Here is a 24,485-nt window from a genome sequence, read left to right as displayed (position 1 = left end):
TGTTCACAAAGGCTGGGGCTGGGTGCTAACATACAAACACTGAGCAAGGAACTGAGGAACACACAGGGTTAAATACTAACAAGGGAATGACTTACAGGTGCAAACAATAATTAGGGCAAGAAAAAACAAAAGGTACAAAAAAGGTGCAAGGGGGACATCTAGTGAACAAAACCTGAACAGTCCTGGCCAAAACCTGACAAACAGGACCCTCCATGTTGACCAGTGGGATGATGGGGGTCTTGATTCGGCCGTTACACACGCAGGGTCAATACAACATGTTATCACATTAAACAAAGAAGGTATCCATGTGTACCTAATAGCTGTGTTGAGCTTATTTATTTTCACCTCAATAACATTGGTCTCTTCTTATATACAGTTGGTCTATAGTTCTCACACCTTGGATGGTAGGTGATAAACACACAAGTGGACAAAAATGCTTGCATGCACACCCACAAGCACATCCATGCACACATGCACGCACAATTGTATGTACGTACACACACACACACACACACACACACACACACACACACACACACACACACACACACACACACACACACACACACACACACACACACACACACACACACACACACACACACACACACACACACACACACACACACACACACTAAACAGTCAGCTGATCCTTTTGACTGTGAAAAGGGGGACTGTTCGATAGTCAAGACAATGGGTATCATTGACCACTCACTCACGGTCAGTAAACAGCCAGGCAGCATCGCATAGTGACAAACCCCACTGGTGGTGTGTAATATAGGATGGGCACCATGACAGTCCCATGGAGCTTCTGGAGGTCCTGCTGGTCTCTGTTCCTCTTCCTCATCCTGGCTCTGAACACACACAGCGCATGGTCCTCTCCAGATTTCTCCGGTAAGTGTGTTTTTGGCCTTTGTTATTGCTGTTATAGAGAAAAAGTGGGGGAAAATAGATACTGGTATGGCTCACTCAGCACTACATGCTGTGTAGAGAGGAAGCCTATGCAAGACACTAGCAGCATCCCAAATGGCACCCGGTTTGCTCACAGGGCCCTGGTCGAAGTTGTGCACTATATAGGGAATAGGGTGTCATTTGGGACGGTACATTCCCTGATTTATCTCCTGGACATCCTGTGCCAACAAACAGCGGCAGCGGTTCACTGTGAGAGACAAGAGTCAGGGTTATAGGGTTAAAGCACCCTGTCCTCCTCATTGACAATAATGTCATTATAATAACCATTATAATTCTGAAAATATCATTCTTGTTTAATTCTTCACATATCACTGATAATGGCCATGCACTATTATCTGTTTCAATACACATATCAAGCAAACAGAATTTAGAATTATAGGCCTGAGTAATAGTATTTTTTTGTACTTAAATAAGAATGACATTGACACCCGTTTGAGATGATAGCAGTGATATACACTCAGTGGTCAGTTTAAGTACACCACCCCGTTCATGAAAATGGTTTGCTCATACAGACTATATATACATATATATATATATATATATATATATATATATATATGTGCTATATAAAGCAGGCAGGCAGGCATCAAGGCATTCAGTTACTGTTTATTTGAACGTTAGAATTGGCAAAACGAGTCACCTAAGCGACTTTCCGCATGGTATGATTGTCCGTGCCAGGCATGCCGGTTCCTGCATCTCAGAAATGGCCTGTGCTTTTCCTGTGCTTCCTGTGCTTTTCACCCACGACAGTGTCTAGGGTTTACAGAGAATGGTGCCACAAACAAAAAGCATTCAGTCAGCGGCAATCCTGTGGGCGTAAACAGCTCATTGATAAGAGGTTTAAGGAGAATGGTAAGAATCGTGCAAGCTAACAGGCGGGCCACAAACATAGAAATAACGGCGCTGTGCAACAGTGGTGTGCAGAACGACATCTCGGGAAACACACAACTCGTCGGTCTTTGCCGCGGATAGGCTATTGCTGCACACCACCACACCACACCGGATTCCATTCCTATCAGCTAAAAACAAGAAGAAGCAGCTCCAGTGGGAACGCAATCAATAAGACAGAACAATTGAGGAGTGGAAAAACATTGTCTTGTACGACAAATCCCGGTTCCTGTTGCGTCATGCTGATGGCAGTCAGGATTTAGCGTAAGCAGCATCAGTCCATGGCCCTATCTTGCCTGGTATCAGTAGTACAGGCTGGTGGCGGTGGTGTAATGGTGTGGGGAAGGTTTTCCTGGCACATGTTAGGTCCCTTGATATGAATTGAGCAATGTTTCTATGCCCTGAAGAATTCAGGCTGTTCTGGAGGCAAAGGGGGGTCCAACCTGGAACTAGATGGATGTACCTAATAAAATGGCCAGTGAGTGTATTTGTGTTGTCCTGGTTGCATATTCATTGATGAATGTCAGACACTTCAGCATGACAACAAACAGAGATGTTACATGATGATTTGTTTGGACAAGATAGACAGCCAGTCCATGCAGGGTGACCACTACTGACCAGTGTTGCCTTTGTCTGGGGCTTGTCATTGTCACTCCATCTCTATATCTGACCATTACAGGGATCAACATCTGTGTATGGGTGTGAGCAATGAGCTGCTCTAAGAATAGCACATTGTGAGTGAGTGACTGGTACTGCCCTACCGTGGCTCTGCAGAGCTGCATGCCATTGGGGAACACAAAACAGACCCAGCCAGACAGTGGCCAGGGCATAGAAATAGAATGACTAGAAAGGATATTCATTTTACTCATTCTATTTCTATGGCCCAGGAAATCGCTGTGACAATAAGATGAGTCCAAATCCAACAATAGAATAAGAATCACTAGAACAGATAATTTCCCTTTAAGTCAACATTTTGTCCGTTCTAGGAATTCTATTTCTATGGATCCAACTCTGTTATGAACTCTGTTATCCTATGTGTTTGTGTATCATAGCACAACACTGCTCAGGAGAGCTACTCCCAATGTTTGGGACACAACCCTCTTGTAACCAGGGCTGGGTGACCATGAGTACAATGACACAGGACACAGAATGTGCAATGTGTCAAACTGTTGCTTCACAGATGAAGCCTAGTCCTCAATTAAGAAGCATTTTCAATCAATGGAGATTCTCCATTAAAAGGGCTTTTTCAGGTAAATCGGCCAAGATGGTTTATCAAATCACATTTATTTATAAAGCCCTTCTTACATCAGCTGATATCTCAAAGTGCTAAAACCCCAAACAGCAAGCAATGCAGGTGTAGAAGCACCTGCATTACATGAGATGTAATGTAATTTCATTGTTAAAAGATGATGACTTAGGAAAAACAAACTCATTCTGTGTTTAGTCGATTATTTTATTTGTATGGCAATTGATTTATTACTAACTCAAGTGTATCAAGCCCTATATGGCTTCTTGAATGTGAGGTCATCTTTTATTTCTTAAATATGTTTAATAAACTCTGAACAGCTTGTCAGCTAGTAAAAAGCTGATTAAAACCACTCCCAGAAGATTAGATACAGACTTCAGAAAGTACACTACATACACAAAAGTATTTGGACACCCCTTCAAATTAGTTGATACGGCTATTTCGGCCACACCCGTTGTTGACAGGTGTATAAAATCGAGCACACAGCCATGCAATCTCCATAGACAAACATTGGCAGTAGAATGGCCTTGCTGAAGAGCTCAGTGACTTAAAACATGGCACCGTCATAGGATGCCATCTTTTCAACAAGTCAGTTTGTCAAATTTCTGCCCTGCTAAAGCTGCCCCGGTCAACTGTAAGTGTTGTTATTGTGAAGTGGAAACGTCTAGGAGCAACAACAGCTCTGCCACGAAGTAGTAGGCCACACAAACTCACAGAACTGGACCGCCGAGTGCCGAGTGACGAGTAAAAATCGTCTGTCCACGGTTGCAACACTCACTACCGAGTTCCAAACTGCCTCTGGAAGCAATGTCAGCACAAGAACTGTTAGTCGGGAGCTCATGAAATGGGTTTCCATGGCCGAGCAGCCGCACACAAGCCTAAGATCACAATGCGCAATGTCAAGTGTTGGCTGGAGTGGTGTAAAGCTTGCCGCCATTGGAAATTAGTTCTCTGGAGTGATAAATCACGATTCACCATCTGGCAGTCCGATGTACAAATCTGGGTTTGGTGGATGCAAAGCAAGACGCTACCTGCCCCAATGCACAGTGCCAACTGTGAAGTTTGGTGAAGGAGGAATAATGGTCTGTGGCTGTTTTTCATGGTTCGAGCTAGACCCCTTAGTTCCAGTGAAGGGAAATCTTAACGCTACAGCATACAATGCATCTAGACAATTCTGTGTTTCCAACTTTGTGGCAACAGTTTGGGGAAGGCCCTTTCCTGTTTCAGCATGGCAATGCCCCCGTGCACAGAGTGCGATCCATACAGAAATGGTCTGTTGAGATTGGTGTGGAAGAACTTGACTGGCCTGCACAGAGCCCTGACCTCAACCCCATCGAACACCTTTGGTTATGAATTGGAACGCCGACTGCGAGCCAGGCCTAATCGCCCAAGATCAGTGTCCGACCTCACTAATGCTCTTGTGGCTGAATAGAAGCAAATCCCTGCAGAAATGTTCCAATATCTAGTGGAAAGCCTTTCCAGAAGAGTGGAGGCTGTAATAGCAGCAAAGGGGGGACCAACTCCATATTAATGCCCATGATTTTGGAATGAAATGTTTGACGAGCACATACTTTTGGTCATGTAGTTTGTTCACACCCCTCGAACCTTTTCCACATTTTGTTGTGTTACAGCCTGAATTTGAAATTGATTCAATTTAGATTTTTTTTACGCTGGCCTACACACAATACCCCATAATGTCAAAGGTAATTCTGTTACTAGAAATGTTAACGAATTAATTAAAAATGAAAAGCTCAAACGTCTTGAGGAGACAGTATTCAACCCCTAAGTTGAGGAGGATACAGTTATCTGTAAGGCCCCTTAGTTTCTTTTTTAAGTTTAAAAAAGAAACGGAATGGAATAACCTAAAACACAAGGCCAAATCTAGAGTTGCTTACCAAGAAGACAGTGAATGTTCCTGAATGGGGGAGTAACAGTTTTGTCTTAAATCTGCTTGTAAATCTATGGGAAGACTTGAAAATGGTTGTCTAGCAATGATCAAGGACCAATTTGATAGAGCTTGAAGAATTTTCTAAAGAATAACGTTTGAATATTGTACAATCCAGGTGTGCAAATCTCTTAGAGACTTACCCTGTCACGCCCTGATCTGTTTCACCTGTCCTTGTGCTTGTCTCCATCCCCCTCCAGTTGTCGCCCATCTTCCCCATTATCCCCTGGGTACTTATGCCTGTGTTTTCTGTCTGTTTGTTGCCAGTTCATCTTGTTTGTTCAAGCCTACCAGCGGGTTGTTTCAGCTCCTGTTTACCCTAGTCTCTCTTTTGCTCGTCCTCCTGGTTTTTGACCTTTGCCTGTCTTGACCCTGTAGCCGCCCGCCTGTCTCTGAGCCTGCCTGCCGTCCTGTACCTTGGGCTCTGCTCTGGATAATCGACCCCTGCCTGCCTTGACCTGTCGTTTGCCTGCCCCTGTGGTTACAATAAACATTATTACTTCACACAGTCTGCACTTGGGTCTTACCTTGATTCCTGATATACCCAGAAAGGCTCACAGCTGTAATCGCTGCCGAAGGGGATTCTAACATGTACAGTATTGACTCAGAGGTGTGAATACTTATATTAATTAGATATTTTTGTATTACATTTTCAATAAATCTACAAAAATTTCTAAAAACATATTTTCACTTTGACATTATGGGCATTGTGTATAGATGGGTAATAAATAAAAATAAATTCAACCCATTTGAATTCAGGCTGTAACACAACAAAATGTGGAATAAGTCAAATCAGATAGAATATTATTGGTCACATACACATGGTTAGCAGATGTTAATGCGAGTGTAGCGAAATGCTTGTGCTTCTAGTTCTGACAGTGCAGTAATAACTAACAAGTAATCTAACAATTCCACAACAATTTCCTCATACACACAAACGTAAATAGATGGAATAAGAATATGTACATATAAATATATGGAGGAGCGATAGCCGAGTTGCATAGATAAGATGCAATAGAATACAGTATATACATATGAGATGAGTAATGTAAGATATGTAAACATTATTAAAGTGGTATTATTTAAAGTGACTAGTGATCCATTTATTAAAGTGGTCAATGATTTGAGTCTGTATGTCGGCAGCAGCCTCTGTGTTAGTGATGGCTGTTTAACAGTCTGATGGCCTTGAGATAGAAGCTGTTCTTCAGTCTCTCGGTCCCAGCTTTGATGCACCTGTACTGACCTCGCCTTCTGGATGGTAGCGAGGTGAACAGACAGTGGCTCGGGTGGTTGTTGTCCTTGATGATATTTTTTGCCTACCTGTGACATCGGGTGGTGTAGGTGTCCTGGAGGGCAGATAGTTTTTCCCCGGTGATGCGTTGTGCAGACCGCACCACCCTCTGAAGAGCCTTGCGGTTGATGGCGGTGCAGTTACCATACCAGGCAGTGATACAGCCCAACAGGATGCTCTCGATTGTGCATCTGTAAAAGTTTGTGAGGGTTTTAGGTGCCAAATCAAATTTCTTCAGCCTCCTGAGGTTGAAGAGGCGCTGTTGCGCCTTCTTCACTACACTGTCTGTGTGGGTGGACCATTTCAATTTGTCCGTGATGTGTATGCCAAGGAACTTAAAACTTTACACCTTCTCCACTACTGTCCCGTCGATGTGGATAGGGGGTGCTCCCTCTGCTGTTTCCTGAAGTGCACAATCATCTCCTTTGTTTTGTTGACGTTAAGTGAGAGGTTGTTTTCCTGACACCACACTCCAGTCAAGGGGTATGAATACTTTCTGAAGGCACTGCATGACAGGGTGTTTGTTTGAACAGTGTTATATTGTACTGTTGGCATTGCCTGCCTCTTAAATGTAAAATCAATTACAGTACAATATTTTGGCATAATAATCCCGTCCTTGCTTTATAGGGCCTTTTTATTTGAATAATTTTCTATATGCATTTTCTGCTCCATTTCTTGAGAGGTGGTGAATTTGATCAAAAGCATTGACAGTTGTCAGTTTGATCTTTGAGGTCTAAGTCTTATCTCCATGCATACCATCTGTTCCTTTTCAGTGTACCTCCACACAATACTAAGAAACCACACTGCTCATGCCTGTGATGGAGACACCCTTTCTATCAAGTGTCCCTCCAGAACCTCTGTGTCCGTCCTGTCAGCATTCTACGGACGCCGTGTCCCCAGCAAGAACTTATGTCCCCCTGCAAACACAAACATGACTGAGGACAACACTGGATGCACTTCTTCTGTCGCTATCCAGGTACAGTATAGTAATTAGCCACACAGAGTTGTCCTCTATTACTGACAGCAAAACAGAAGCCAACTTATCAGCAGTTATCAGCAGTTAGCTCCACAAGTTGAAAACTTATGAACATTTTACTCTTCACTTAAATAATATTAATCACATACTATTAGGAATTACTACAGCAGTGATTTAATAAGTTGTGGGTTTGAACCTGGGTCTCCGGTATGCCTCAAGACTGTCTGCTGAGCTAAAGCCTTGTGATGAGTAACCTTGCCTGAGACCTAAGGACTTGCATGTAAATGTGCATATTTTTCTCACACTCAGACATTGTTGTATTGTCCCTGCAGAAAGTGGTGTCCGAGTGTCAGGACCGGCGTTCCTGTCATATACCTGTCATTAGCCCAGTGTTTGGTCAGGACCCCTGTCCCCTCACCAGCAAGTACCTCATAGTGTCCTACAAGTGTCGCCCAGGTGAGACTAGTCCACAGGGTTTGATTGTGTGAGGGTAACACAAACTGTCATAAACTGTGGTTGTGAATTTAGGAGACAAAAGATCTTGAATAGTACTCCACAACTGGATACATCAGGAAATGTATTATCGGACACTGAATTAAATGTGTCTGTTTCTATTCAACTGAATAGAATAACATGTAGTTCTATTGAAATATACAGTATTATACAGTAAGTTTGTCAGTGATCGATACTGCTGTTTTTGTCTTTCAGAGCACCACCGTACTAGGTTGGTGTGTGAAAACGAGAGACTGAGGCTGGTGTGTAAGAATAACACTGTCCTGGCTATCTACTCGGCGACATTTGGCCACCTGCTGCACGGGAGTCCCAACTGTCCTCAGGAAACTGCACCACAGCCTGACATGGGTCTGAAACCATAGTCATTGGTGTGAAACAGGGAACTAAAGTGTCATCTAGTGGTCAAATACTAGGATATAAAATCATGTGCATGTATCAATACATAATCAATAGTACTATGTTACTTACTACAGATGAGTAACACATGAGTAGGTACATGGATATACCCTTGACCTATGCATGTTTTCAACCTCTATAGCCTACTGTATATCAGAGTCAGACCAGGATCAAATACCTATTTTAAATACTTGTGCTTGATTAAGGTTGGAGTTTATACTTTTGGGACTAGTCCTTTTGCTTGTTTGTATCCGACTATATCAAGCACAGCTCAAGTATTTGAAAGTATTTGACTTATTTGACCCACATCTCATCAGAGTGTACATCTATCCTTCAGAGTGTCTGTCACCATCTGCCCTGAGGAAGGTGTCACGCAGGTGTCATGGCCGAGCCAACTGCTCAGTGCTGGCTGACACACACAACTTTGGGGACCCGTGTTTTCCGGGCACCAGGAAGCACCTGAGAGTGTCCTTTACATGTGGTATGTGACTAGAAGTCAAAGAGCCACAACCATGTGAGAGACACAAACATCATGGTGTCTATAACCCACAGTTGAAGAAATAGTTTTCATATCATCTTGCCCTCTGTTTTCATGGTCTCACCAGATTACTGAGAAATTGATCAAAATGAACCCTCTTTTGCCTCACCAGTTCCTCGATATCTCTTGGAGGATGTGGGACGGAGCGGATCAACATCAGACCCTTTCTTGATCTCAGACTACACACATGGTAAGACACCTACAAATACATGTATCCAAGTAAATGTAGCTTTAGCTCAGCTACTAGCCGTGCAATTAGGTCGGTGGACAATATGATTTGCAGCCGTTGGGCAGAAGGCACAGTAAGTCCATTCTCATCTGCAGGAGGCTGGTACACTGGCCCCGGCGTCATCAGGCCTCAAAACGTGCTTTATACCAACTCTCTGGAAATTTTTGACAAATTACTGGGTAGGTCTATTGTTTTCTGTGTGCATGTAGGCTGGTTACTCATTAGCAGGGACTCTTTGTACTTGATATATTATGCATTGTCTTACTTAATGATCAGCAGGCACCCATCATTAGCCTGGTCCCAGATCTGTTTGTTCTGTATAGCTGTAGGATTTGGCAAGACAGCACAAACAGATCTGGGACCAGGCCAACCAATTGTAACTATCTTGATTGTATAGCTGTCAATATAGGCTTTGTCTTCTATCTATTTCTCATTGAGCAATATCATGCTAGTTTCACCCCAGACTAGTGTATCATCCCTCCACCCACAGGTCTTCCAGAGAGAGTGGCCCTCTACTTTGTCTCAGGGATCTGCGCTGGTCTAGTCTTCCTGCTCTGTCTGTTCGGCCTGCGCTCCACCGTGGTGAGGGACGTCAAGGACTTGGCAAGAGAGCTGGGGGATGAGCTCAAGGCCAGCCGCAGACCCCGCCGGGAAGTCATGGAGGACCAGTATGACGACGACACCTCTGATGCCTCCTCCTTCCGCCGCCTCACCCAGTCCTACCGTGCGGCGGATATCTTCAGTCCAGCGACCATGACGGTGGAGATGGTGGAAAGGGAGGGAGAGGAGAAGGAGATGCCCAAGTTCGGAGACATCTGGCCCCACAGGGACTCCAGCCCATACGCCATCCATAAGATAATAGGGAATAGAATAGAATATCCATAAAATAAAAGCCTGCAGTGCCCGAGAATCCACAGTAGTAGAGTAGAATAGAATCAAATTGAATACACATAAGATAAAGGCCAGCAGTGTCTGAATATCTATAGGTATTCTATTGTATTCTATACTATACATAAAATAAAATAAAAGGCCTGCAATGCTTGAGAATCCACAGGAAAGCTTGTGGGAATAGACAGCAGCAACACATTAATCATAGACTGAAAATGAATATTTAGTAGACATTATTTTCTTGTAATTTCATGTTATCTATCTTTCCTTAATGTACGTTTTATATGATATGGTGTCCTAACCTCATTATATTCAGATAACTGGAATGAAGCACACACATAATAAGTTCAACATGTTTTTGGTTGGTGGGTTTCAATAAACGTAATAACTTTTTGCCTAGAAGTTTTGGGAAATGGTAAGACAATTTCAATTGCACTGAGTCAAATCAAATGTTTCTTTGATTTAGGCCTTTTTTGTATCATTAAATTCCATAAATTCTTCATTCTTCGATCTTCATGTAGCCTACAGTAAACTGTCCAGTAGATGACGCCATCCTCAAGCATAGTGTAGGTCCAGCTCATGCTATACAGACCTCCATTGTTCTCACCCACGTTATTGATAATCTTAGTCCAGGTAAGAGATTAGTAGCTGGAAACATTTTTGAATACATGGATCCAAGAGCTTTGTCAATGTAGTCCCTAATTAGGTACTGTATTGGTCTAATACAGTGTACAGGGGCTAAAGGGTTTTCGTGGGCTCATTCCTTATGGTATGATCAATTCACACACACGAACAGGCTTTATGATTATCATAATGATATTCAATTGACTGTTCTGATGTAGCCTGTGTACTTTTCCCGTTTGACCTCGTCCCTACTGCTCTGAAGAAAGCATCCATGCGCAAATGCTGCGAAGCAGGGAAGTTCACATGAGTGAATCTGTAACCAAATGTTGTACACAAATGGTCGCAACGCAAGTGCCGAGTTTATGTAGCCGCTGGATGGCTAGCTAGCCTGCCATTGAAGAGGAGAGAAGACAGCACTGCAGACAAGGTGCCACGATGGAGGAGTTACTAGCAATATAATGACATTATTATCAAAGCTAGGTAGCTAATTATGCCACCGGCATTTTGATTAGCACAGCTAGCACACATTCTTTGTGTCCGTGTGGATAACACATTTTAAGCCAGGACCAGTCTAGCAATATGAACATAGCATGCAGCCTACCTCTTGCAACAAATTATTGAACCAGCTAAGCTAGTTCTCTAGATAACTAGCTTGGTAACTACACGGCACTGGCTGTCAAGTGGTTGATGGTGGAATTAGCTAGCTAACGTTACCTAACGCGTTAGCTAGCTAGCCTATTGCAAGCATAGCATTGCCCCCCGCCCGCAGCTGTCACCCGGAAGGCCGCTGGTCAGGGGTGGGCCCGGGGATTGAACAACTTTCCTTGCCTAAAACGTCTGGATGGACCGAGTAAATATAGCTAGTTGCCTATAACTACCATACGTGTGTATATATATATATATATATATCGCTGAGAATGGATTCCTCTTTGGCCTTCGGACGTGACGAGCAGTGTTTGGCAATATCCTTTTAAAAGTCTGTGCCATTTTTTGTTTTGCTTTTAAAACCTAGCTAGCTTGCTAGCATAATGGTAACTAGCTAACGTTAGCTTCCTTAATATTGTCTAAATGTTTAGGTTTGCTTGCATTTTAATGTAAATAAACAGTACAGTTTATGTAACTAATACTGTCTTGCAGGTCAAACATTTGGGTGTGTTACTCTGAATATTTCAGATGTTTATTGATTTGATAACCAATTTAGCCTAGTTACTAAACTAGTTAGATTGGAATGCTATGTTCAGAATTGTATGCCATAGTTGGTGGAATGGCAACAGCCTAACGTAACTAACGCTTGCTTTTTGCTTCAGTTTCCAAAACAATGTAGTTATCAATGTAACCAAATAACCCATTGCTTGGCCCATACAATCTATGGTCATGATGCCTTACTCTTTGAGGCTTGTGCAAATGTACTAACTTTAGTTAAACAACATTTTGTTTCTTGAATAATACCACAAGCATTAGATACATTTGAAGAATTTCACAACAGCCTTGAATAGACAACAGTCTTGAGTAGTTAGTGGGTAAAATATTTGTTCACAAAATCATAGTCAATATTCTGTTCACTAGGCCTATTTATAGTTTTATGTTCAAGCAGGGACACAGACTAGTCTGCCCTAGTCTGTGTCCCTGCCCTCTCATGATTGCTGCTGGTTCCTTAATAGTGATGTTCAAACTGTAAGAGGACAGGAGCTAAGGCTGTCTGGTCAGAAGGAGCCCAGGCTATTGTCGCTGATTGAGTGCTCTGGGGAGTTTATGTAAGTACTAACAATAGAGAACTCATTGTCTGAAATGTAATGTAAATTCATATCTAGGGCTGTTGTGGTGACCGTATTACCGACCGACACACCGGCAGTCATGAGTCATGACCGTAGTCAAATTCCACGTAACTGTTGAGTCATGGTAATCTCCTTTTACGCACCCTGGACATGCGTTAGTAGTACCCAACTCTGTAGTACTGTCAGGTCACTAATGGCCTGGTACTCGGCACTATATTGTCCCTCTAACCACTCTCACAATGCAAATGCAATTGAAAATCACAACAAACACTTGTCATCAAAACAGTACCATGCTTTTAAAACTCACCTACTGTGATTGATCAATTTGAAGAAAGAAATTCAACAACAGGTTGAAACTGAGTGGAAAACATGGTCGTTGTGTATGTGTTTTCTAAGCCAAACGCAAAGAAATGGACAGCGCTTTCTAAGGTGATGATTCATTCTGAACACCAAAGCGCATGGGCCTATATATGACCCCCAGATCTGAAAAATAAATAAACGTAATTAAAATAATGATTGTGGCATTATACAATACATAGCCTAATATCCTACCACATATTACGCACGGCAGAAAAAAACTGATTTAAGATGTCTTTGGTACATAATTGGTCTAGCCTCTACTGCAAAATTAAACAAATTCTAGTAATCGACTTTATTATCGACTGTATTATGCATACTGGATGGACTGGTTACCTTATGCTACAGTCCAAACTTTCTATCCATGAGCCTGTAGGCGATGCTGTTGGTTCATTGATGGTGCAGGGCAGCTTAGAGTTAAGCCCAAATCAATCAAAAGCGGTTTATTTGGTTCTTTAAAAAAAAAAAGAACACCTGGAATTAGAATGCACTGGAGTGACCGAGAGAACAGACGGCCACGACCATCAACAGCGTTAGCTCGTCAAATTAGAAAGCAAGTCTATTTTTCGAGCCGTTTTGGGTTGTAAGCTAAGGTTTATCAGTCAAATAGGCTACATAGGCTGCAATTGTTTTCAAATATCTGTGTTTGGCATTTTTTTATATTTTCATAGTGACTAGGCTGACACCTTTAGCTAAAGAATATCTCACCACCGAGTGTTTCTATCTCCTCCTCTGTTCTTCATTCCTTTCTCGAGCATGCAGAGTGAGTGGCTGTCAACAGTTTAATGAAATATGTTTCGTTGTGAAAACATGTTACTATAGATGTTCCCGAACAGATTTCACTTGGTTTCCCAAATGTAACCACTGGGTAGCTGCTGGAACAGGGTTGGAGAGTCCATGGCATACAGAGTTTGGGTGGAATATCCCCTGCCACGCAGAGAGAGGCTGCATACTACTCAAACAGTGGTTGATGCCTTAAAACTTCTTATGGCTGCATCCCGCTAACGGGATCGATATGACAACAGCCAGTGAAAGTGCAGGGCGCCAAATTCAAACAACAGAAATCTCATAATTAAAATTCCTCAAACATACATGTGTTTTATATCATTTTAAAGGTAATCTTGTTGTTAATCCCACCAAAGTGTCCGATTTCAAATATGCTTTTCAGCGAAAGCACTACAAACGATTATGTTAGGTCACCACCAAACCACAATAAGCACAGCCATTTTTCCAGCGAAATATAGCAGTCACAAAAAGCAGAAATAGAGATAAAATGAATCACTAACCTTTGATGATCTTCATCAGATGACACTCATAGGACTTCATGTTACACAATACATGCATGTTTTGTTTGATAAAGTTTTTACAAAGAGTTTACATTGGCGCGTTACATTCACTAGTTCCAAAAACATCAAGGGATTTTGCATAGCCACATCGTTTCAACAGAAATACTCATCATAAATGTAGATGATAATACAAGTTATACACATGGAATTATAGATATACCTCTCCTTAATGCAACCGCTGTGTCAGATTTCAAAAAAACTTTACGGAAAAAGCAAATCATGCAATAATCTGAGACGTCGCTCAGAACAATAGCCAAATTAGCCGCCATGTTGGAGTCAACAGAAACCAGAGAATACATGATAAATGTTTCCTTACCTTTGATGAACTTCATCAGAATGCAGTCCTAGGAATCCCAGGTCCACAATAAATGCTTGATTTGTTCGATAATGTCCGTTATTTATGTCCAATTAGCTACTTTGGTTAGCGCGTTTGGTAAACAATTCCAAAGTCACAAAGCGCGTCCACTATAACGTGGCGAAATGTCCAAAAGTTCCATAACAGTCAGTAGAAACATGTCAAACGATGTACTGAATCAATCTTTAGAATGTTGTTAACATACATACTCGTGGCAGTGGTGACTAATTCCTGTCTCCTTCGCCCCCCCTTCACATTAGAGTCATCAGACAAAGTTCTATTGACTGTTGACATCTAGTGGAAGCCGTAGGAAAACTCATCAATATCTCGCTGTAATTTCAATGAGAGCTTGTTTGAAAATCTGGCACCTCAGAAAAAATCCAAACAGGAAGTGGAACTTCTCAGGTTTTTGCCTGCCATATGAGTTCTGTTATACTCACAGACATAATTCAAACAGTTTTAGAAACTTCAGTGTTTTCTATCCAATACTAATAATAATATGCAAATATTAGCAACTATAACTGAGGAGCAGGCCGTTTACTCTGGGCACCTCTGTGCACCTTTCATCCAAGCTACTCAATACTGCCCCTGCAGCCATAAGAAGTTAAGGTATTCCTAATGTTTTGTACACTCAGTGTAGTCGCATCATGCAGCCCATATATGCTTTGATTTCTAAGACATTCTAAGGTTTGTATCGTTCACAACTAAAGTTGTCAAATAACTCTAAATCTAGCATATAGGACCTTTTACGCTCAATGTAGCCACTTCATATGTGCACTCGCTCTGGAATGGTGAAAATATCATTTCTATCTTATTCAGCTAAGTTAAATTATATCCTTCTTACTATAAAATCATATAATATATAATAATGGCACAGGACTTATAAGCATCTTGTCTGCTAATTGAAGTAGCCTACAGCCTATGGCATGGCACATAGTCAGATAACAAACAGACTCATATTTTGTTGTTATGAAATAAATTTTCTTCATATCATGTTTCTTTAGACCTAAAATAAATAATGGATTTATTGTGACGGTGTATACTAAAAGGCTTGGAGATGCTAAAAGTGTTAACATTAATTAACATTCAATTACCGTCTGACAAATGTTCATGACCACCAAAGGCCTATTCATCAAATTAAAATCAAATGTATTTATATAGCCCTTCGTACATCAGCTGATATCTCAAAGTGCTGTACAGAAACCCAGCCTAAAACTCCCAATCTGCCTTTCTCACACAGACTGGTTCGACAAACATGGACATAATGATGAGTTGTGGTCAGGTTTATTTTTGTCAAGCTGTGGTGTACAATTTAAGATGACACATTGCATTGCAAAACCTCTTCCGCTCCGACTGCTAATTTTGCAATGGCATTTTGCTTTTGTGAACCATCTCTACAAGACTATCTGCAGAACCACCATACCAATGATGGCTGTGGTGCTGTGTATACTGTAGTCTACCTTGAATAACGAGGTTGCGTCGTTACAATTTTAGCAGCGTGTTGTTTGAGGTGGAGCGACAATTCCCAGGTATGCCTCTAGAGAGAAACAGTGCAGCACTACAGCATAAAGCAATAGACCTCAGTGCATCCGCTGTGTCCTGATGGGAGTTCACTGTCAAATGCACGCATGCCATTTATTACAGATCTCAGATATCCTAGTGGTTTTCACGTCAGAATCTCATGTTGATGTCGTCTGCTGCCGAAGTGGCTTTTCCTGCAGTCAGATGTTTCAGTATAAAAGTGCAAAGTACTGAACTCATGTTGTTTCTGAGTTCTTAATATGGACAGTCAGGAGCAAGCAGAACAGCCACAGTCTCAATGTTAGGCCCACTGTTTACAGCACCAATCTTGGCTTCACACGAGGAGATTCTCAGCCTGCAGCTCAAGCACATGGTTGCTTGTCGGATGTTTTTGTTTAGCGAGCAGTACGACTCAGGAACATTACATCTGGTGTGTGGCAGAGAGAGGGCAATTAGCCCCAGTACCAGCCACTGTATTATACCTGCATTCCACCACCATGTCCTAGATTCTAATGAGACTGGCATGAGAGCTACCTAAATGCATCAAAACTGTACATACTGAGCTAAGACCTGCTCTAGTCTGAGTAGTAGGCCTATGCTATGCTCTCATAAGCTGAGAGAGGTGCCAGGCCCTCTGTATGACTAGCCTATAGTTGGTTACCAACTTGGAGGAAACGTGCTGAAAGTGCTCGTAAGGCAGTGATTGCAAGGAGAGGTGCCAGGAGGGGATGATGTCGGTCTTTTTTCAATTATGTCACGTATTGAATTGATCGTTTCTTGCTGGAATAATGGTGAGGGACACGGGTTGTCATGGTAATAGAGCCCTACTTGTTGATGTTAAATGTAGCCTAAATTACGAGGGGATAAAACATTGTGATTTGATATACACTGCTCAAAAAAATAAAGGGAACACTAAAATAACACATCCTAGATCTGAATGAATGAAATATTCTTATTAAATACTTTTTTCTTTACATAGTTGAATGTGCTGACAACAAAATCACACAAAAATTATCAATGTAAATCAAATTTATCAACCCATGGAGGTCTGGATTTGGAGTCACACTCAAAATTAAAGTGGAAAACCACACTACAGGCTGATCCAACTTTGATGTAATGTCCTTAAAACAAGTCAAAATGAGGCTCAGTAGTGTGTGTGGCCTCCACGTGCCTGTATGACCTCCCTACAACGCCTGGGCATGCTCCTGATGAGGTGGCGGATGGTCTCCTGAGGGATCTCCTCCCAGACCTGGACTAAAGCATCCGCCAACTCCTGGACAGTCTGTGGTGCAACGTGGCGTTGGTGGATGGAGCGAGACATGATGTCCCAGATGTGCTCAATTGGATTCAGGTCTGGGGAACGGGCGGGCCAGTCCATAGCATCAATGCCTTCCTCTTGCAGGAACTGCTGACACACTCCAGCCACATGAGGTCTAGCATTGTCTTGCATTAAGAGGAACCCAGAGCCAACCGCACCAGCATATGGTCTCACAAGGGGTCTGAGGATCTCATCTCGGTACCTAATGGCAGTCAGGCTACCTCTGGCGAGCACATGGAGGGCTGTGCGGCCCCCCAAAGAAATGCCACCCCACACCATGACTGACCCACCGCCAAACCGGTCATGCTGGAGGATGTTGCAGGCAGCAGAATGTTCTCCACAGCGTCTCCAGACTGTCACGTCTGTCACATGTGCTCAGTGTGAACCTGCTTTCATCTGTGAAGAGCACAGGGCGTCAGTGGCAAATTTGCCAATGTTGGTGTTCTCTGGCAAATGCCAAACTTCCTGCACGGTGTTGGGCTGTAAGCACAACCCCCACCTGTGGACGTCGGGCCCTCATACCACCCTCATGGAGTCTGTTTCTGACCGTTTGAGCAGACGCATGCACATTTGTGGCCTGCTGAAGGTCATTTTGCAGGGCTCTGGCAGTGCTCCTCCTTGCACAAAGGCGGAGGTAGCGGTCCTGCTGCTGGGTTGTTGCCCTCCTACGGCCTCCTCCACGTCTCCTGATGTACTGGCCTGTCTCCTGGTAGCGCCTCCATGCTCTGGACACTACGCTGACAGACACAGCAAACCTTCTTGCCACAGCTCGCATTGATGTGCCATCCTGGATGAGCTGCACTACCTGAGCCACTTGTGTGGGTTGTAGACTCCGTCTCATGCTACCACTAGAGTGAAAGCACCGCCAGCATTCAAAAGTGACCAAAACATCAGCCAGGAAGCATAGGAACTGAGAAGTGGTCTGTGGTCACCACCTGCAGAACCACTCCTTTATTGGGGGTGTCTTGCTAATTGCCTATAATTTCCACCTTTTGTCTATTCCATTTGCACAACAGCATGTGAAATTTATTGTCAATCAGTGTTGCTTCCTAAGTGGACAGTTTGATTTCACAGAAGTGTGATTGACTTGGAGTTACATTGTGTTGTTTAAGTGTTCCCTTTATTTTTTTGAGCAGTGTATTTATTTTTTGAAGTTGGGTGTACTACTTACTGAGCGATCTCCAGCGAGCCTTTTTGGAAAAGAGTGTCTCGACTCGACACATTCCGACAAGCAGCCAGGGTTGAATCATTTTCCACAACTCCACAGTAATCACATTTCCTGGTTAGAGTTGAACGGATGTGTGGACATGTTCTGCCCGAACCCGATGCCCTGGCTACTGCTGTACAGTCATTGTTGGGGAGTGAAACATGACCGACATTAACCCACGTAACAGCTCGGGCAAACTCCATTTGATATGGATTTAAGCTCAGGCCTTGTAAGCATTTCATATGAGGTTAAGCTGTCTTTTATTTGAGTGTCTTGCATGGATTTCAATTGGAATCGACTTCAGTTCGCTGATGCTTTGGCTGTTGCGTTGTCATCATCAGGGAGAGAGAGATATATGACCCTATATTAACCCTAGCATCACAGCTCTGAAGCTCACACAAAAAGACCTAATCATTTACATTTCCTTTCATTGCACTTGCATTTGAATGTCCTGCATGAAACTGCAAAAGTTATGTAAGTTATTTAGAAATGTATTTTTTTCCTCCCTGTTACATTTTTTGGAGATGAGGTCCATGAAATTGCTATGACAAAACCTCTCGCTCACTGTATTGCGTGAAGTTTTATCCAAATTGGATCAAATTAAACTTTTTAGCTGAAAACCAACCATTTAGGGTGCTGTATCCAAATATAATTTCCTCTTCTCCCTCCAGGTTGGGTGTTTTGGCTAACCCTGATGCTGTTGTGTCCTCTCCGGTACCTCAGTTGTCCATACCCATCAACAGTCATTTTCAGATAGTGCGACGTAAGTGAACATATTGTTTCTCTAAATTATCCTTTGAGACTAAATTCCATGCAGTTTGTAATGCAGCCTAAGTAAATGATTTGGAAATTCACCTCCAACAGGATAGTTTTCTGAGACTTTTATATGATATTGTTGTGCTTGCTTCCAGTCACGAAACAGTAATTTGTGATGCAGAGCCCCTCTCTCCTCAAAATCCTGCAGGCATTTCACTTCACATTCCTTAACTCCTTACCACGGGAGCAGTATTTACTCAAGGTTATTGCTTGTCGTAGTGTGCAACAAGTCCAAGGCGCTTTCTTTTCTCTTGCTAGACAGCATTTAAAAGTCAACAGCTAGTAGCAAGAGCCTATTGGAACCTTCTCACGACATAATCCCCCCCCTCTTTTTAACCGCTTTATTTCAGAGGCCGAAGAAGCGCTGTTCATTGACTTACCATTAAAAAGTAAGTCTTTTCTCCTCATACTTCCATTGAATTTTTTTTTTGCATCCGTCTTGATAGGAATTGTTTCTAATGGAGATTTACTGTAAACAACGGATTAGGTTGTTGTTTCTACCTTTCTATAATACGAGCATATGTGCAAGACCTGTGTTGTGGCAACAATACTACAATAAAAACATTTCAGTCGGTTGTTACAGCACTCTACATTCAATTTGGCTACATTTTTAGAGCATGCAATGCCCTGAGCTCCATGTCTAGATGTGTCTGCAGAATTATTTGGTTGCAAAAGTTGGTCATGAGTTGCCTATGGCAATGGTGCAATCTGCACTCGGTTGAAGTGGGTCACTGTTTCCAAAATCACTGTTTACCTAATTTTGTGCATAGTGGGTAGACATGCATGTAGACGTGGGTATTGTCTCCATGGTTGTGGTGAATGAGTCAATGGTATATTTGTGGCGAATGGAACTCATTTATCCATGTGTTGTCTGCATGTCACTCCTGCCCGTGTCACACACTATGTCCAGCAATAATTGCCCCTTGGGAATAAAGTGTTTTGAATTGAATGGGTCTGTGGTGGCCATAAGGTGAGTCAATGGTGAATGTGTGTTTGTTTGAATGAATCTGTCTTTCTCCCTGCACCTCCAGCTTGCATTAGGATTCGTGTCAGAGGGGAGAAAGCCCCGGAGCTGGTGCTGGAGTTACAGGACGATGAGCGCAGCAATTCTTTCTTCTCCCAGGTGAAGAGAGCCAAGCAACAAGGTGAGCCAGTCTCTCTTTTTCTCCTCTCTCACACTGCTCAACATTACCGAACCGAACTGACGTCCTCCCTTGGGCATGTATTATTCACTTGCACTGCTTCATGTTACTGATATATCTCTACATTCAATTCTCTCACGTCGAACCCATGCCTGCCTGTGACATTCCTCAGATATGTTTAAGCTCTGGGGAAGAGTCTACCAAGGGGATGGGGCGGGGGCAGAAAGGGGCGGTTACCTTCGGTCGCACAGCCTTAGCCATTATAAATGCAGGTTCTGGAGCAGTTTGGCTAGATGGGCGATAGTAACTGTTCAATATGACAACCTGCCCTTTAAGTTTTGAACAGTTCCTGTCCGTGTCAATGGTTGCCTTGGCATCGCTGGTTAATAATTGAGAAAGCCCACTGTAATGAGGTCACACTGATACATTTTCCCAAATGGCACCTTATTCCCTATATAGTGCACTGGTTTTGACTTGGGCCCATAGGCTGCACTATGTAAGGAGTAAGGGTCCCGTTTGGGACGGCGTGTCAAAGCTAGCTTGTAAAAATATAGCAACACAGCCTCTTACATCAACCAGCTCCTTCATATCAAATCAAATCAAGTTTATTTTATATAGCCCTTCGTACATCAGCTGATATCTCAAAGTGCTGTACAGAAACCCAGCCTAAAACCCCAAACAGCAAGCAATGCAGGTGTAGAAGCACGGTGGCTAGGAAAAACTCCCTAGAAAGGCCAAAACCTAGGAAGAAACCTAGAGAGGAACCAGGCTATGAGGGGTGGCCAGTCCTCTTCTGGCTGTGCCGGGTGGAGATTATAACAGAACTATGCCAAGATGTTCAAAATATTCATAAGTGACAAGCATGGTCAAATAATAATCATGAATAATTTTCAGTTGGCTTTTCATAGCCGATCATTAAGAGTTGAAAATAGCAGGTCTGGGACAGGTGGCGGTTCCATAACCGCAGGCAAAACAGTTGAAACTGGAATAGCAGCAAGGCCAGGTGGACTGGGGACAGCAAGGAGTCATCATGCCTGGTAGTCCTGACGTATGGTCCTAGGGCTCAGGTCCCCCGAGAGAGAGAAAGAAAGAGAGAATTGGAGAGAGCCAAGATTTTCTAAATGTTCATAAATGACAAGCATGGTCAAATAATAATCAGGAATAAATATCAGTTGGCTTTTCATAGCCGATCATTAAGAGTTGAAAACAGCAGGTCTGGGACAGGTAGGGGTTCCATAACCGCAGGCAGCACAGCTGAAACTGGAATAGCAGCAAGGCCAGGCGGACTGGGGACAGCAAGGAGTCATCATGCCCGGTTTGCCGTGACGTATGGTCCTAGGGCTCAGGTCCTCCGAGAGACAGAAAGAAAGAGAGAAGGAGAGAATTAGAGAGAGCCAAGGTTTTCAAAATGTTCATAAATGACAAGCATGGTCAAATAATAATCAGGAATAAATATCAGTTGGCTTTTCATAGCCGATCATTAAGAGTTGAAAACAGCAGGTCTGGGACAGGTAGGGGTTCCATAACCGCAGGCAGAACAGCTGAAACTGGAATAGCAGCAAGGCCAGGTGGACTGGGGACAGCAAGGAGTCATCATGCCTGGTAGTCCTGACGTATGGTCCTAGGGCTCAGGTCCCCCGAGAGAGAGAAAGAAAGAGAGAATTGGAGAGAGCCAAGATTTTCTAAATGTTCATAAATGACAAGCATGGTCAAATAATAATCAGGAATAAATATCAGTTGGCTTTTCATAGCCGATCATTAAGAGTTGAAAACAGCAGGTCTGGGACAGGTAGGGGTTCCATAACCGCAGGCAGCACAGCTGAAACTGGAATAGCAGCAAGGCCAGGCGGACTGGGGACAGCAAGGAGTCATCATGCCCGGTTTGCCGTGACGTATGGTCCTAGGGCTCAGGTCCTCCGAGAGACAGAAAGAAAGAGAGAAGGAGAGAATTAGAGAGAGCCAAGGTTTTCAAAATGTTCATAAATGACAAGCATGGTCAAATAATAATCAGGAATAAATATCAGTTGGCTTTTCATAGCCGATCATTAAGAGTTGAAAACAGCAGGTCTGGGACAGGTAGGGGTTCCATAACCGCAGGCAGAACAGCTGAAACTGGAATAGCAGCAAGGCCAGGCGGACTGGGGACAGCAAGGAGTCATCATGCCCGGTTTGCCGTGACGTATGGTCCTCGGGCTCAGGTTCTCCGAGAGAGAGAAAGAAAGAGAGAACGAGAGAATTAGAGAGCATACTTCTTTATTTTTTTTAAATTTTATCCCCTTTTTCTCCCCAATTTTTCGTGGTATCCAATCGCTAGTAATTACTATCTTGTCTCATCGCTACAACTCCCGTACGGGCTCGGGAGAGACGAAGGTCGAAAGTCATGCGTCCTCCGAAGCACAACCCAACCTAGCCGCACTGCTTCTTAACACAGCGCGCCTCCAACCCGGAAGCCAGCCGCACCAATGTGTCGGAGGAAACACCGTGCACCCGCCCCCTCGGTTAGCGCGCACTGCGCCCGGCCCGCCACAGGAGTCGCTGGAGCGCGATGAGACAAGGATATCCCTACCGGCCAAACCCTCCCTAACCCGGACGACGCTAAGCCAATTGTGCGTCGCCCCACGGACCTCCCGGTCGCGGCCGGCTGCGACAGAGCCTGGGCGCGAACCCAGACTCTGGTGGCGCAGCATAGCACTGCGATGCAGTGCTCTAGACCACTGCGCCACCCGGGAGGCTTAGAGAGCATACTTAAATTCACACAGGACACTGGATAAGATAGGAGAAGTACTCCAGGTATAACCAACTGACCCTAGCCCCCCGACACATAAACTACTGCAGCATAAATACTGGAGGCTGAGACAGGAGGGGTCAGGAGACACTGTGGCCCCATCAGAAGAAACCCCCGGACAGGGCCAAACAGGAAGGATATAACCCCACCCACTTTGCCAAAGCACAGCCCCCACACCACTAGAGGGATATCTTCAACCACCAACTTACAATCCTGAGACAAGGCCGAGTATAGCCCACAAAGATCTCCACCACAGCACAAACCAAGGGGGGGCGCCAACCCAGACAGGAAGATCACGTCAGTAACTCAACCCACTCAAGTGACGCACCCCTCCCAGGGACGGCATGAAAGAGCACCAGTAAGCCAGTGACTCAGCCCCTGTAATAGGGTTAGAGGCAGAGAATCCCAGTGGAGAGAGGGGAACCGGCCAGGCAGAGACAGCAAGGGCGGTTCGTTCATAGTGGCCATAGTTTCAAGATACCACCCAAACTGCCCACGCGCTGTCTGTCTGACTGTCTCAAGTGGCACCCTATTCCATGCACAAATTTTGACCACTGGATCCCCATTAGCTTTTGCAGAAGCAGCAGCTACTCTTGCTGTCCACAAAAAACACAGAACATGGAAAGTAACAAAACACTGATAGACTGATAGACAAGGAATGTCACACAAATTAACCTCAAATTACCCCTTTTCCCCCCCAATTTCGTGGTATCCAATTGTCCCATCACTGCAAACTCCCGTATGGACTCGGGAGAGGTGAAGGTCGAGAGCCGTGCGTCCTACGAAACATGACCCAGCCAAGCCACACTGCTTCTTGACACAATGCCCGCGCTTAACCCGGAAGCCAGCCGCACCAATGTGTCGGAGGAAACACCGTACACCTGGCGACCGTGTCAGCGTGTATGCGGCCGCCCCGCCACAGGAGTCGTTAGAGCGCGATGGGACAAGTACATTCCGGCCGGCCAAACCCTCCCCTAACCCGGACGACGCTGGGCCAATTGTGCGCCGCCCCATGGGTCTCCCGGTCACGGCCGGCTGCAACAGAGCCTGGACTCAAACCAGGATCTCTAGTGGCACAGCTAGCACTGCGAGGCAGTGCCTTAGACCACTGCACCACTCGGGAGGCGTAATACATTTTTTTTAAAGGTAATTGTTCTGTTTGCTTGAGTAATTGGAAGGGAGTTCCATGCAATCATAGCTCTGTATAAAACTGTGCGTTTCTGTGAATTCGTTTTGGACTTGGACTGTGAAGAGACCCCTGGTTGCATGTCTTATGTATTGGTATCTGAGCTGAATGTTATTTGAGTTTGCAGACAATCTGGAATTTGTCACAGTAACATTTCTCATGTTGTTGATA

General features: G+C 43.8%; 2 protein-coding genes across 10 annotated transcripts in view; both read left to right on the top strand.

Annotated features, from left to right (window-relative positions):
- The first annotated feature begins 708 nt into the window (after window positions 1-708).
- On the top strand, window positions 709-10,382 carry LOC139580175 (protein eva-1 homolog C). Of its 2 annotated transcripts, XM_071408740.1 has the most exons (8): window positions 709-894; window positions 7,116-7,318; window positions 7,651-7,774; window positions 8,027-8,179; window positions 8,565-8,708; window positions 8,878-8,955; window positions 9,090-9,173; window positions 9,485-10,382. In XM_071408740.1, exons 1-8 carry the CDS (start codon window positions 783-785, stop codon window positions 9,877-9,879), a joined length of 1,293 nt encoding a protein of 430 aa, XP_071264841.1. In that variant the 5' UTR covers window positions 709-782; the 3' UTR covers window positions 9,880-10,382. The 2 variants fall into 2 exon arrangements, with proteins under 2 accessions (XP_071264841.1, XP_071264842.1); XM_071408741.1 differs by lacking the exon at window positions 9,090-9,173.
- Window positions 10,383-10,406: 24 nt separating this feature from the next.
- ocrl (OCRL inositol polyphosphate-5-phosphatase) overlaps window positions 10,407-24,485 on the top strand; it is a 43,200-nt gene continuing 29,121 nt past the window's right edge. For 2 of the 8 annotated variants that reach the window (XM_071408736.1, XM_071408731.1), the window contains exons 1-4: window positions 11,538-12,260; window positions 19,057-19,148; window positions 19,552-19,590; window positions 20,233-20,346. In XM_071408736.1, coding sequence (XP_071264837.1) covers window positions 12,259-12,260; window positions 19,057-19,148; window positions 19,552-19,590; window positions 20,233-20,346 — 247 coding nt within the window. In that variant the 5' untranslated portion in view covers window positions 11,538-12,258. Of the gene's footprint in view, window positions 10,516-10,906; window positions 10,934-11,531; window positions 12,261-19,056; window positions 19,149-19,551; window positions 19,591-20,232; window positions 20,347-24,485 lie in introns of those variants that run through there. The other 6 variants (XM_071408733.1, XM_071408734.1, XM_071408737.1 and 3 more) reach the window with 5 other exon arrangements.

Source organism: Salvelinus alpinus, chromosome 7 (genome assembly GCF_045679555.1).
Source record: "Salvelinus alpinus chromosome 7, SLU_Salpinus.1, whole genome shotgun sequence".
Taxonomy (NCBI): domain Eukaryota; kingdom Metazoa; phylum Chordata; class Actinopteri; order Salmoniformes; family Salmonidae; genus Salvelinus; species Salvelinus alpinus.
Note: the sequence above shows the minus strand (reverse complement) of the source record. Positions and strands in the feature narration are given on the sequence as shown.